Here is a 15,204-nt window from a genome sequence, read left to right on the forward strand (position 1 = left end):
CCCATCATATAAGGACAAAGTCTGTGATTTACATGCTCATGTTGTATGAAAACACTGACATGATGCAACAGGGGTGTTCGCACTGCGCATGAAACGCAGCCCCCAAAGACAGGTAGGACTGAATCTCAAATGACTCCTGCTCCCTACAAAGTGCACCACATAGGATTTAAAACAGTGGCTCCTGCACCCAAACAGTCCATCATGTATCTAATAAAAATACATTTGGTATTTGGTCATGTGGGCACAATTCCATGCCAGACAAATCGTGCACTATTTTTTAGTGTAGCAGCCAGAAATTACATGGTGTACTGCAAAGGCCATTTGAAATTCAGCCACTGACAAACCATGCTACAACAGCTCTGCTAACTTGTGCCACACTGTGCACTGAAACAAACAAAACAGGCTAAAGACAATTTTACAAAGGCAATTGAAAAAAAAACGTATTGATGTTTACTGATGTATGAGCAGTAGTTGTGATTCTTTGTGATAGGTTTTGGGTGCGACCTTGAAAAATCGGTTTGTGAAACTGTGAGACAAGCGACTAAAATTTTGGACATATCACAAATGCATCTAATCGCCCAACTGCTCAATCAGACATGTTCGTTTGGGCAGGTAATTGGGTATCGCTGCCCCCCTCACACTGCACGGCAAATGACCGAAACAGTATGAAACAGTTTATGAAACAGTTTATGAAAAGAAACAGTAGATTTCTTGTAGGATTTAGGAGGGGGTAAACCAAGACCACACTCAATGAGCTTATGGTCAGAGAAACCAACCACAGAACCAGAAACTGAAATATCATTTAGAAAATGGGTACAGAGCAAGTCAAGAGTGTGACCATGAATATGTGTTGGGAAATCACAGTGCTGAATCAAAAATATTGCAGAGTTCGGCAGAGAGTGCACAGCTGGTGTCAACATGAATTTTAAAGTCGCCCAGCAGCATGATAGCAGATGACATAGATGAAGCTAACGTGAGTAATTCATTCAGCTCAGATAAAAAGTTATTAGCAGGAGATTTAGGAGGGCGGTAAATCAACAACAAGAGCAGTGACACAGATGACAGAACCTTCATAGCTAAATATTCAAAAGTAGTAACATCATGAAAGTCCAACTGTTTGACGTTCACATCAGTATGGAATACAGCAGCCAGACCACCTCCTTTACCTGTAAGATGCAGCTTAGATAGACAGTAAAGCGTGAGGGCACTTAAAGATTTAAGTTAAGGAAATCCCCTGCTTGTTGCCATGTTTAAGTAAGAAGGAGCATGTCCAGGCTTTTCTCAGTAATCAAGTCATTTATAAGTTATGCCTTGTTAGTAATAGAATGAGAGGTCAGAAGACCTATTTTCACAGGCAAGATTCCAGTGGAGGAGTAAGTGCTAGATTGTGCAAGAGAGCGAAGATGATCAGGAGTGATTCCACGTGTGTGGTTATAATCCTTAATGATCTGCCTCTGTGACCAAATAGCCGGAATGTGTGCATCCGAAGCACGGTGAGAAATATGGAAGCGCCGGGACCGGTGAATATACCTAGGTCAGCGCATAAACCAATGACTTCAACATAAATTAAATGTCAAAAGGTCCAGACAAGCATGAGTGTTAGAATTTTTTAGTTCAGTTGCTGAGTATGTAATCATCATGAGAAATAAGCAAAAACAAGTGGTCCAAAAACAGTAATCCACATCCAAGAGCAGCCAGTCAGTCGTAAACCAAAGTAAGGCATGATAACTTGCCCAGCAGGCTAGATAGACATCCACAGCATACCTCAGCGCTAACACCACCAAAGCACGTTAGCCAGACCAACAACCCCAACCCAAGAATTTGAGTACAGGAAAGTGAAAACTGCCCAGTACCTCAAATAAATCATGAGAACTTAGTGAGGGGTAGAAACTCACTCCCCGCAGCTTCAGTTGAGGGGTAGGAGGAAGAAGGGAGAGGGCTCGTGCATGGCAGCAGGCAGTGAAAAGTGCCGGGTATACAACCATGGGAGAAGTTCCGACATGAAACCAGAGAACGATGTAGATCCAGAGAGCAGAGAAACCAAAAATGAAAAAAAAAGAAACAGCGGCAGCAACAAAACACAGCAAAAAACGAAAGCAAGGCAGATGATTTAGAATGATAATGTTTAGATTAAATACATTTAGAAGATCTTTTGTGCCTACATCCATTACAATTCTTAATTCTATTAGGCAGGCAATGTTTTTTTTCTGTGTTATGTTATTAATGTCTTTTATGTTTTAATTGAGGTGTGGCGTCTGGTGGTTCCCCTAGTGGGACAATAAAGTTAATCAAATCAAATCAGAGTTAAAAGAGGCAAAAATGTCAGTGTCTAGATTAATTATCTTCCACACGTTCAGAACTACTTCAAAAATACTGTCTAAAAATGTTTGTTTTTAATTACCATAGGACTTCTTTTCATAAATGAAAGCAAGGAAGCCCAGTGCCCCACAAGAACTACGTGGATACATTGCCTGCTACATGGACAGCATGAAGCTCCTCCCCATTAGAAAACTGTCTCTGCATTTGAGCACAGGTCTTCTTGCCTCAGCAGCATTTCAGTTGTGCGGGACATCTCTTCACAGCCGAGCAGGGATCAATGATACAAATTTTAAAAATTAGCTTCTACTCTAACTGAACAGAGAGTATAATTGTCCCTCCGGCTCTGAGACTCCCACAAACTCCATCTCTAGAACGCTCTGGGGGATCACATGATGATGCATCTCAGCACTCCAATCATTGATCTCATTCAACTGAATATTAATCTTGTACACCTGTTCCTTCCAGTCATGTGTCTAGTTAGATTAAATATAAAGCCCGGGCTTTTAGACTAGTTACTTGGTGAGGTATTGCTTCTTCGAGTAAGAGCAACTGAGCGTTTTTTCTTGTTTTTGTTTTTGTCTGCCTAAAATGTTTTACTTGCTTGGTTGTTATGGTTTTTCTTTTCTTTCTTTGGATCTTTCTGGATTTGACCTCTGCCTGTTTCATGACCACGGGTTTCGCCCAAGCCCTTGACAGTAAAGCCTCTCACTTTAATTTTTACCGCAAGTGTCTGATTCGTCTGGTTGCGTTACAGAATACCTTGCCAACCATGCAGATGGCGGATCAGGAGGCTGTCCAAAAGGCTATTGCCAATGAGGGACAGTTACCAACAGGTATTAGCTGGCATTACTCAATCTCTTGAGGCTCTTTCACAACAACAAGCAGAACAACAATCACAACCCGTTCATTTGGTCTCTAACGTCAAGGAATTAACTGCCCAGCTACAAACCTTTGGTCTGTCCGCTAAGAACAAGCAAGCCGCTGTTCTTATCACGCTGGTAGTGGCTTCTGACTCTGCTTTTTCTGTCAGCAAACCAGGCAAGTTTGACGGCAACCCTGAGAAATGTCGGGGCTTTTTGTTGCAGTGTTGCAATTTAATTGTAAATTCCCCTCAACGCTTTGATCAAACTAAAATCTCTTTTTTGATCTCACGTTTATGTGACAGAGCACTAGAATGGGCAACCGCATACTGGTCTCAAGCTCAGACCTTAACCTATGAACAATTCTTAAAGGAATTTCGCCTGGTTTTTGATCACCCCCATGAAAGAAAGGTTAGCGGAGAACTTTTAATGAAACTCTGACAAGGGAATCACTCTGTTGCAGATTATTCTCTAGAATTTCGCACCCTAGCTGCAGGTCACGGCTGGAATGAGCCAGCCTTATTGGTTGCGTTCTGTCAAGGACTTAATTCGGACTTACTTGCCGAACTGGCTCGTAGAGATTCTAATCTGAATCTAGATCACTTTATTACCCTTGCTATTCATCCCGACCACCTCTAACTCGATCGAAAAACGCTCTGGCACCAGGAGCAGAATTTAAATGACATTGCCAGAGGACATAAAAGAATGTGAAGAACCCATGCAGTGTGATACATCACACCTTTATCTGCAGAGAGACTTCGCCAAGCTCAAGAAGGACTCTGTTTCTACTGTGGCAATTCCACTCATCTGCTACGTGACTGTCGGGCATGTCCACCTAGATCTATGGTGCCAACTCCTGGAAAGTGCGTGGAGTAATCTAATGTGGCAAGTGTTCCACAAAGGAGTTGATTTTAAAATCCTTTCTAATACCTGTAACTATTTGTGGCCAAGATATTTCTCGTGTTGTTTTAGCCCTGATAGATTTCAGAGCGGAGGGAAACTTCATCCATGCCCAGCTGGTGGAACAGTTACAGGTTTCCATGATGCCAATGAAGACCCCCTGTGTGTTACTGCCCTGGATAGAGAACTAGTTGGAAGTGGGTTGATTACCAAACCGATTGAACCCATAAGACTAATAACAAGTGCATTGCACAGTGAACAGATTTCTTTTTTAGTGCTGGACTCTTCAGAATTTTCAGTTATATTTCAGTCCCTTCTCTGCCCACCTCCGTTCAGACCGCCAAGATGCTAGTCAACCAGGTTTTTCATTTTTTTGGAATCCCTGAAGACATCCTATCAGAGAGGGGCCCGCAGTTTACTTCCCAAAGTATGGTGCGCATCTATAACATATTGGTGTCTCGGTCAGTCTGACTTCTGGATACCACTCACAATCTAACGGTCAGTGTGAACGTGTAAATCAGGACCTGGGAAAATTCCTTAGAATATTTTGTCATGATAATCCTGATGATTGGGCACATTATTTAGTGTGGGCTGAAATAGCACAGAATTATTTGATAAGTTCCACTACAGGTACACTATTTTGCCAAAAGTATTCGCTCGTCTGCCTTCACACACATATGAACTTGAGTGACATCCCATTCTTAATCCATAGGGTTTAATATGATGTCGGCCCACCCTTTGCAGCTGTAACAGCTTCAACTCTTCTGGGAAGGCTTTCCACAAGGTTTAGGAGTGTGTTTATAGGAATGTTTGACCATTCGTCCAGAAGCGCATTTGTGAGGTCAGACACTGATGTTGGACGAGAAGGCCTGGCTCGCAGTCTCTGCTCTAATTCATCCCAAACGTGTTCTATCGGGTTGAGGTCAGGACTCTGTGCAGGCCAGTCAAGTTCTTCCACACCAAACTTGCTCATCCATGTCTTTATGGACCTTGCTTTGTGCACTGGTGTGCAGTCATGTTGGAACAGGAAGGGGCCATCCCCAAACTGTTCCCACAAAGTAGGGAGCATGAAATTGTCCAAAATCTCTTGGTATGCTGAAGCATCAAGAGTTCCTCTCACTGAAACTAAGGGGCCGAGCCCATTTCCTGAAAAACAACCCCACACCATAATCCCCCCTCCACCAAACTTTACACTTGGCATAATGCAGTCAGACAAGTACCGTTCTCCTGGCAACCGCCAAACCCAGACTCGTCCTTTGGATTGCTGGACAGAGAAGCGTGATTCGTCACTCCAGAGAACACGTCTCCACTGCTCTAGAGTCCAGTGGCGGCGCTTTACACCACTGCATTCGGTGCTTTGCATTGTGCTTGGTGATGTAAGGCTTGGATGCAGCTGCTCGGCCACGGAAACCCATTCCATGAAGCTCTCGTTGTTCCCAATCGCTTCCACTTTGTTATAATACCACTGCCAGTTGACTGTGTAATATTTAGTAGCGAGGAAATTTCACGACTGGACTTGTTGCACACGGTACCATGCTGGAATTCACTGAGCTCCTGAGAGCGACCCATTCTTTCACTAATGTTTGTAGAAGCAGTCTGCATGCCTAGGTGCTTGGTTTTATACACCTGTGGCCATGGAAGTGATTGGAACACCCGAATTCAATGATTTGGATGGGTGAGTGAATACTTTTGGCAATATAGTGTATCACTCCATTCCAATATGTTTTTGGGTTTCAACCTGCTGTGGCCCCATGGATGAGACTTGTGTTTAACATCCCTGCAGTCAATGATTGGATGCAACATAGTGAAGTGGTCTGGGAAGGAACACATCAAAGAATTGAGACTATACTTCAACGCCTCAAACACCAAGCTGACCGCCACCGGGGTGACACTGCCTCGTACCAGCCAGGAGACCGTGTTTGTTGACTCAGGACTTCAGGTTTGCAGAGGGAAGTAAAAAGCTACACCCCAAGTATATTGGTCCATTCAAGATATTAGAGAAAATTAACGACGTAACATACAAGCTTGATTTACCTCCTCGTTCCTAATCTCTGCTTAAACCTGTTATCCCAGGTCCTTTGGACGAGGCTTCACCTGCTGACGCGCCGCCCCCTCCAGAGGAGGTCAACAGGACCCCAGTTTAAGCTGTTTGCCAGCTGCTGGATTCTAGGAAGAGAGGGGGTCAGTTGCAGTATTGAGTCAACTGGGTGCCTACTGATGATGTTTTGGACCCGGGACTAATTGCTGACTTCCATAGTCGGCATCCAGATAAACCCACTCCTTGTCATAGGGGCCGGCCTAGAAGGGCTCCCCCTAATTCGCAGTCCAGTCGTCACCGAGGCACCTCTCGGAGTCAGTGTGGTAAGAGCTCTGGGTTTGCTCCCTGTCATGCCTCTGGTCGTGTGAATGGCTGTTGTTGCGGTCGACCTGATCCTGCAGACGTCCCGGACTCCTTGGCGGGGGTTTACCCTCTGGGGATCGCATAACCAATGACGCATCTCAGCACTCCAATCATCGATCTCATTCTCCTGAATGCTAATCTTGTACACCTGTTCCTTCCAGTCATGTATCTAGTTTGATTTAGTATAAAGCCAAAGCTTTTAGACTAGTTACTTTGTGAGGTGTTGCTGCTTCGAGTAAGAGCTACTGAGTGTTTTTTCTGATTGCCTTCTTATTACTGGTTTTGTCTGCCTGGAATATTTGACTTTGTATGTTTGTCTCTGCCCCTTTGGATTTGGTTACCTGGTTGTTATGGTTTTTCTTTTCTGTCTTTGGATCTTTCTGGATTTGACCTCTGCGTGTTTCATGACCACAAGTTTCGCCCAAGCCCTTGATAATGAAGCCTCTCTCTTTATTTTGTACTGCAAGTGTCTGATTTGTCTGGTTGCATTACAATAATGAGAAGTCAAGGGAAAATGAAAGCTTTAATATATAATGTTTTTGTTGTTTTTTTCAGACCAGGTTTTGGATAACAATTTAATTCAATATGCACACACAGATCTTTCTTTGAAATGGGTGCATGTTCATGTTGAGAAAGATATGTAATTAAGCTTTACTAACAGACCATGCTCCTGTAATCAGTGTCAGAAGAATTAGTCTATGACTGTAATTAGTTTCAGATTCTGAAAATTGTAGTCTAAGTGTGTCAAACAAAGTCCTTAGTCCAGCAAAGATTTGCGATTTTTCCTGTTCATCAGTTAATTATCAGGCTTAGTAGGTGTGTTAGAGCAGGAAATCCCCAAACTTTGCCAAACTGCAGCCCTCCTGAATCAGACTTCAACACCTCTGTTACAGACATACAAAAAGTCACTCAAAAGTAATTACTTGAGTATTTTTATAATACGTTTACACTGAAGTTACAAGTAGTGTTTTAGCCCAAACTACTTTTTCAGTACAGGGTAGCAAGTAAGCTTTGGGCATTAGAATTTGATAAACTTTCATTTCTATTCTCCCATCTAACTAGTGCCAAAATAGCCAATGGAAGCAGCATGATCATGCAGAATGTAGGGTTAGTGTGAATTCAGCACAGTCACCAATCAGGCTGCATGCCAAATTGCACGCCCAGTTGGAGGCATGAGAGCAAAAGTGAAAATGCAGCTGAGCCATCTGCTCTCAATAACATTGTTCCAAAAAAGGCCAGATCGCTTACATTATATGAAAGTGGTCCAGATATTTTAAGTCTGACCAAGCGCAGTTAAGCCCAAAATCCAAAATATTCCACCATCAAGGGCTGACAAAGTCAGGAAATGCTACACCAATTACTCACAGACTGCACTACCATTATAAATGTTGAGCAGAACTGGAAGTTTGGACACACTAATATGTGGTCAAGTTGGACATTGAAACATGATGCCTTACTGTGTATGACACTGATGAGGAGTGGAATTTGCAAAACAGATGTTTGCAAACCATGTTCATCCCTAAGGACCACACTGCAGAATTCATCTCCCAGGTGAGGATGCAACCAAATCTTGGGGACTTAAAGAGAACCAAAAGGTCTATTTTGGACATTGAGTACAATAATGATATTATATTCATGAGTCAAAGTTTGTTAATGACTAAATAAATACATTCACAACTAAAAATAGAAATATATTGTTTTTTTTCCTGTAGAAAGAGGTGGGAGAGACAGGACATTTCAAAGAGCCATAGGATGTGTGTATGAAGGTGGTCAGATATAATATATAATTATATGGGATAATACTGGAGCAAGAGAAGGCTGTTGTAAAAGTTCTGTCTACCGATTAAAAAAAAAACTAAAACATGGCACCTTGTTCCTACCTGGCAAAAAGTGGACATCCTACAGTCTGTCCACAAGGCTGTGAATCCATTAGAGCGCTTCACAGATGCTTTCTCTGGAGACACATATGATAGTGTGTCCTATGTTAAGCCTGAAGACTGTCATTCAGTCACAGCAGCTGGCCTCACAGAACAGGAACTTGTTGAAGCTGAATTGAATAAATTACCTGTTAGCTCCTGATGCTGACAGTGAGACCAGTTCTTTGGAATGGTGGAAGATTCAGTCCACAACATTTCCAAAAGTGAGCCCCTTCGCTAAGTATTATCTCTGAATACCTGCTACATATTCCATCAAAACATGTTTTTAGCACATTGTGACATGCATAAGCTTACCATCACTTATCCATGACAAAGCCAGAGGCAGTGGACAGATTAGTCTTCCTGGCAAAAAAAAACAAAACAAAACAAAAAACTGCAGCACAACTGCTGAGTGTAAAGTAAGAAGATTTACAATATATAGATCTTTGTTTTTTTTTAACCTACCTCAGTGTCACACCTAATAGAGAATAAAGAAAGATATTTATTGCAACATGCATTCTAGTTTTCCAATGATACACACATTCTAATGGGTTAGGTGCAATATGTTAACAATTCAGAACTTCGTACTAAGAGTCTTGGTACTTTTATACTTCTTAAATGTTTGGGATCTTTATGTCTTAAGAGCGTTTTCATGACACAGGAAACAGATTGCTTTTTTTATGGTAAGCAGGCAGGGTAATCAAAATTTAAATGTATATAGGTCCAGTCAAAACTGTCCTCATGGATTTGCTGCAAATATGTTCCAGTTTAGTATACAGCCTTGCCTATAGAGATTTGTGTTTAAATGGAGGTGTGCTTTTGAGCATGACGTAAATGTAGGTAAGTTATAAATGTGTTTGATCTCTCTTGAAATTTGGCTTCAGAAGGTTTTGTCCTACTGCAGAAGGTATTGTATCAAACCACTGTAGATCAGTTTTTAACATCCTGTTCTCATTTCATTTGAGTTTCATATCAGTTGCTATTGATTTATTTTGTATGATACAATTTTCTCTTAATCATTTTTAAATTCATTTATGGTGTGAGGATTTGTAGTGTGATGAACTGTTTGAAGGCCCTATAACTATCCTTCCTTTTCTTTGAAAACCAGTCTCCTGACATGACAACCGCGGTGCCCCTCGAGAATGCTACATTCATTCGCCCCCATGCATTTTACATCAGTGGATTGCAAAACATGCCACATTCAAAGTATTACTATATGTTTTTGTGTTTTGTATACGTTGTGACTATTTTAGGGAATTCTTTTATAATGGGCACTATATACCTGGCACGTACTCTGCACACAGCTAAGTACATAGCTGTCTTTAACTTGGCCTTGTCTGATATGTGTGGAAGCTCTGCTCTTATTCCCAAGTATGTAGACTTGTTTCTGCCTGAGAACCAGTACATATCTTTTGAAGACTGTCTGGCAAGCATGTTTTTTGTTTTTCTCTTCATGAGCCTGCAGTCCTTTACTCTGCTTGCTTTATGCTTTGACAGAGTAATTGCTATATGTTTTCCTCTGAGGTATCATGCTATTGTCACCAAAACCACAATGACTCTGATCATTGGTGTTATGTGGCTTTTCGCTGTATTTATTATTACCATTCTTGTATCTCTGGTTACCAGATTGTCCTTCTGTGCATCTACAACAGTTGGCAGTTATTTCTGTGATCATGGCCCTGTCATCAAACTATCCTGTAATGATAATACTCCTAATTACATGATGGCCGATACCTATATTATTTTAGTTCTTTGCATTCCATTAGCGCTCATAGCTTTCTCATATGTTTGTATTGGTGTTGCATTGCTTAAGATCTCACATGGTGCTGAACGAATGAAAGCTATGAAAACTTGCACTTCCCATCTAATTTTAGTAGGCATGTTTTATGTACCAATCTTTAGCATTTATATGTTGACTCTTACAACAACTGTACATACAAATACTAGAATATTCAACTCAGTCTTAGCACAAGCAATACCACCCATGTTAAACCCCATCATATATACTCTGAAGACAGAGGAGGTATTGCAGTCTATTAAAGTACTCTACAAACGAATCAAGGTGAACTTTGCAATAGAAGATCCTGTGAAAAGCATAGCAAAGAATTAAAATTATATAGTTTTGGTATTTGGACTTACTGACATAATGCAGATAGCTGTCCACTGTTTTTCTGATTTTACCAAACAACATTTTTAATTGTTATTAAAGTAGATTGTAAGTTGATGTACTGAGAGTTAATGGTTTTGTGTTTTGTGTTAGGTTAGAAAATTTTGTTCCATTAACATTTAAGTAAGTGCCTATGTATATATATATATATATATATATATATATATATATATATATATATATATATATATAAAACATAGTATATTATGTTCTGATAATAAATATTTTGTTTTAAATAATAATGAACATTTGCTGTATTCACTCTGCAAGTTTTTTTCAAAGGATATTATTTAAAAAACTGTGACAGTGTTACATCATGATAATGAACAAGATTGATCAAAACAGAAATATTTATAAAATTTATATTGATAACAAATCTGACCATGTCACCCAGGTCTCATTTTGCATATATCAGTTCTAAAGGCATGATAACAAAAGTAGCCTGTTTAATTTTACATTATTAAGAAAGGTTGGAAAATAAAAATGAATTTTGACTGTTTTCAAGAAATAAAATTGCACAAATGCAATCAGTGTATCTCAAGGCAAAAGATAAAGTACAAGAAGAATGTAGGATATGGGTCCTTAGTGGAGCTACTAGCTATATTCAAAAATGGTCAGCTTACTCTAATATAGACAGACTTATGTCCAGTTATCTTACAGAGAGTTGTTAACAAAAAGAGATCTGAATCGGTTACCAACACACATAATCAGTTTTAGTAATATGTGATGTTACATTACTGCTTTACACTGTCCTGTCCATCACAGATGACTGTATGTGAAAAATCAGCTGTGATAGTGAAAGTATGAGTGGGAGTGTTTATTTGACTAGAACAGGACGTTTGATCAATTTTTTTCACATTTGTGACATTGATGACTTTTTTAAATGAAATGAAATTAAGTGACCCTCATTAGTCCCACAATGGGGAAATTTCACCTCTGCATTTTAACCCACTTAAACTAAAGGCCTAGCTCTAATAGTCACAGTCTGCCCCTGTACTTAAAGAAACATGAGGGGCAAGACAAGCCCTATCGAACATAATTTCTTACAGGAAATACATGTGTCCCCTTCAACTCTTTTAACCCTTGTGTGGTGTTCATGTTTTTGCTACTCAGTGGGTCTGCTGGACCCACTGCATTATTGTTTTTTTTTTTAATCAAAACAGCCATAACAATTTATGTAAAAGCACCAGATGTATAAAATATCCCAAGTGGCCAGCAAAGGTTCTTCTTTTGCAGCTGTAGCCAGTCAGCAGCCTGGCCATGTTGTCCACCCTCACACACATGAATACATATACAAACACATGCACACACACACACACACACACACACTAACAGCAAGCCATGTAGGAGAAGAACAGAGTGAAGGGACACAGCACCTCCACACTTTTATTCCCCGCGGGTTCACCCCAACATCACGTGTAATATAAATGTGTAAGGGGTGTACAGCGTGAAGTCAGTGAAAATGTGTTATTTTATATGTTCTTCACAGAAAATTAGCAAAGGTCAAGGAATCTGGGGTAGAAATAATAATAAATCACATCATTTTTTTCTTTTGGTAAACAGTGAAAATGGGTCCCACAGACCCAAACACCACACAAGGGTTAAATCTCCTGCCACAGTAGCTATGATGCATCCAAGCCCTCGTTGGCCATGGTAAAGTGGATATGCATGGGGAATTGCAGCTATCTGTGTTTTCTACCACAATGTAGAACAGAACTCAGATTGGTTAGCACTTATTATTGATTGGTGTCATCAGAGTAGCTATCAAGGCTTGAATTATATTTCTATTCATGTGTTTTCTCAATCAAAAAGATCATTTGTGACAACAAGTATGATGATTCCATGAGATAAAAAATACCACACTTGTATTTTTTAGTCCTTTAGACATCATTGGGCATTCTCTGAAAGACTATAAGGTCCTAAAGTTTCATTACTATATCTGTCACTAAAAGTGTGATTGATAATAACATATAATCTATAGAATTGTTATACCCACAATGGAAAAATTCGATTTTTGTCGACATTCCTGGGTTCAGATTGAAACTGTATGTGTCATAACCTTTAATCTAAACCATAGTAAAATGAATGATGTGACATTTGACCTTTAGGTCATGAAGAACATTTTGTCTAACATAACAACTAACAAAACTGTACTCTCTCCATTGATTTTTTTTTCTCTGGAAGGATTATGTGAAATGCACAAAAAAAGTATTGTGCTGCCTTTAAATATTGCATAAACATGGGCGTATGGCAAGGAGCATTTTATGCAAACAGTCAGTTCAGACATGACTGGGTGCCTTTCTTCTGCCGAACACTACTGAAGTAGGAAGCATGAGTTACATTGCAGATACAACCATGACAATCCTGCTTTCTGTCCTGATTTATCATTTATTATACAAATTTTTTTCTATGAGAGAATTCACATTTGCATTTTTATTCACTGCAAACATGTTTCCAGTTTACTATACTGTACAACTTGCCTATAGAGATTTGCGTTTTGGAGGTGTGCTTTTGAGCATGATGTAAATGTAGGTCAGTTATAAATGTGTTTCATCTCTCTTGAAATTCTGCTCCAAAAGCTTTTGTCCTACTGCAGAAGGTATTGTATCAAACCACTGTAGATCAGTTTTTAACATCCTGTACTCTTGTTTCAGATGAGTTTCATATCAGTTGCTATTGATTTATTTTAGATGGTACAATTCTCTTAATCATTTCATTACCATTTATGTTTCGAGGATTTGTAGTGTGATGAACTGTTTGAAGGCCCTATAACTATCCTTTCTTACATTTGATTAAAACCAGTCTCCTGACATGACAACCATGGTGCCCCTCGAGAATGCTACATTCATTCGCCCCTCCACATTTTACATCAGTGGATTGTACGACATGCCGCATGCAAAATATTACTATATGTTTTTGTGTTTTGTGTATGTTGTGACTATTTTAGGGAATTCTTTTATAATGGGTACTATATACCTGGCACGCACTTTGCACACAGCAAAGTATGTAGCTGTCTTCAACTTGGCCTTGTCTGATATGTGTGGAAACTCTGCTCTTATTCCCAAGTATGCAGACATGTTTCTGCCTGAGAACCAGTACATATCTTTTGAAGACTGTCTGGCAAGCATGTTTTTTGTTTTTCTCTTTATGAGCCTGCAGTCCTTTACTCTGCTTGCTTTATGCTTTGACAGAGTAATTGCTATATGTTTTCCTCTGAGGTATCATGCTATTGTCACCAAAACCACAATGACTCTGATCATTGGTGTTATGTGGCTTTTCGCTGTATTTATTATTACCATTCTTGTATCTCTGGTTACCAGATTGTCTTTCTGTGCATCTACAACAGTTGGCAGTTATTTCTGTGATCATGGCCCTGTCATTAAACTATCATGTAATGATAATTCTCCTAACTACATGATGGCCAATACATATATTTGTTTAGTTCTTTGCATTCCATTAGCACTCATAGCTTTCTCATATGTTTGTATTGGTGTTGCATTGCTTAAGATCTCACATGGTGCTGAACGAATGAAAGCTATGAAAACCTGCACTTCCCATCTAATTTTAGTAGGCATGTTTTATGTACCAATCTTTAGCATTTATATGTTGACTCTTACAACAACTGTACATACAAATACTAGAATATTCAGCTCAGTCTTAGCACAAGCAATACCACCTATGTTAAACCCCATCATATATACTCTGAAGACAGAGGAGGTACTGCAGTCTATTAAAGTACTCTACAAACGAATCAAGGTGAACTTTGCAATTGAAGATCCTGTGAAAAGCATTACAAAGAATTAAAATGATATAATATTGGTATTTGGGCTTACTGACATAATGCAGATAGTTGTCCATTGTTTTTTGACCTTTTTTTACCAAACAACTCAAGTTCCTCTTTTACGGCTGCCATTAAAATTTCTTAATTAATTTTTAGTATAGTAGGCCCAAGATTGTAGTTTGATGTTGATGATTTTATGTAAAGTTAGAAAATGTAATTCTATTAGCATTTAAGTAAGTGCCTGTATATATATATATATATATATGTGTGTGTGTGTGTGTGTGTGTGTATAAGGTTTCCTTTTGACTGTTGACTTCTTTGTTAATAATTAGTTTCAAAATTCACTGCCCAGTCCATACAGCCCATGTATCCTTGCTGTATAAAAATCAATAAACAAACAAACAAACAAACAAATTAATTAATTAATAAATATCTCATTTTTTTTGCTAAATTGATTACATAATTTGAGCTCAGTAGCTGCCCTTTATATTGTGTGAAAATTTTATGAAGAATGGACCAACAAAAAGGCTTCAGAAGTGCTTGGAATAAAATCACGTTGCACTAACTTACAAAGAAAGTTAAGGTTTTTGCCCTCTTTATTCTGGAGATACTTGTTTCATTTTGGACAGCGACATTATGCAAACTGCTGCAAAAAACAGCCCCTTTAGATTTTGTTGTTTTTGTGATGTCATGAAAACCAGTGCGTTTACATATGTCCGTCTAATCAGCCTACTGCAGGTAAGCCTCACCAGTTCCCACTGAAGTTATAAGGAATGTTTTAGCTCAGACTATTCTGAATAAAGTACAATATGGGGCAGCCAATCTGAACAGAGATAATTTACATATGTCTGTCTCAGTTG

General features: G+C 39.4%; 2 protein-coding genes across 2 annotated transcripts; both read left to right on the forward strand.

Moving 5' to 3' along the window:
• The first annotated feature begins 9,513 nt into the window (after window positions 1–9,513).
• LOC118800822 (olfactory receptor 1468-like) lies at window positions 9,514–10,506 on the forward strand. Its single transcript, XM_036560965.1, has one exon. The coding sequence runs from the start codon at window positions 9,514–9,516 to the stop codon at window positions 10,504–10,506; it is 993 nt and encodes a 330-aa protein (XP_036416858.1).
• A 2,868-nt stretch (window positions 10,507–13,374) lies between these two features.
• Window positions 13,375–14,367, forward strand: LOC118800897 (olfactory receptor 1468-like). The gene has a single exon (XM_036561059.1). It carries the CDS (start codon window positions 13,375–13,377, stop codon window positions 14,365–14,367), a length of 993 nt encoding a protein of 330 aa, XP_036416952.1.
• Window positions 14,368–15,204: the final 837 nt, after the last annotated feature.

This window comes from Colossoma macropomum, unplaced genomic scaffold, assembly GCF_904425465.1.
Source record: "Colossoma macropomum unplaced genomic scaffold, Colossoma_macropomum, whole genome shotgun sequence".
Lineage (NCBI taxonomy): Eukaryota > Metazoa > Chordata > Actinopteri > Characiformes > Serrasalmidae > Colossoma > Colossoma macropomum.

What these genes read in the sequence shown, in the direction of transcription:
- LOC118800822 (XM_036560965.1), top strand. Translation starts at nt 9,514, where the DNA reads ATGACAACCGCGGTGCCCCTCGAGAATGCTACATTCATTCGCCCCCAT.
- LOC118800897 (XM_036561059.1), top strand. Translation starts at nt 13,375, where the DNA reads ATGACAACCATGGTGCCCCTCGAGAATGCTACATTCATTCGCCCCTCC.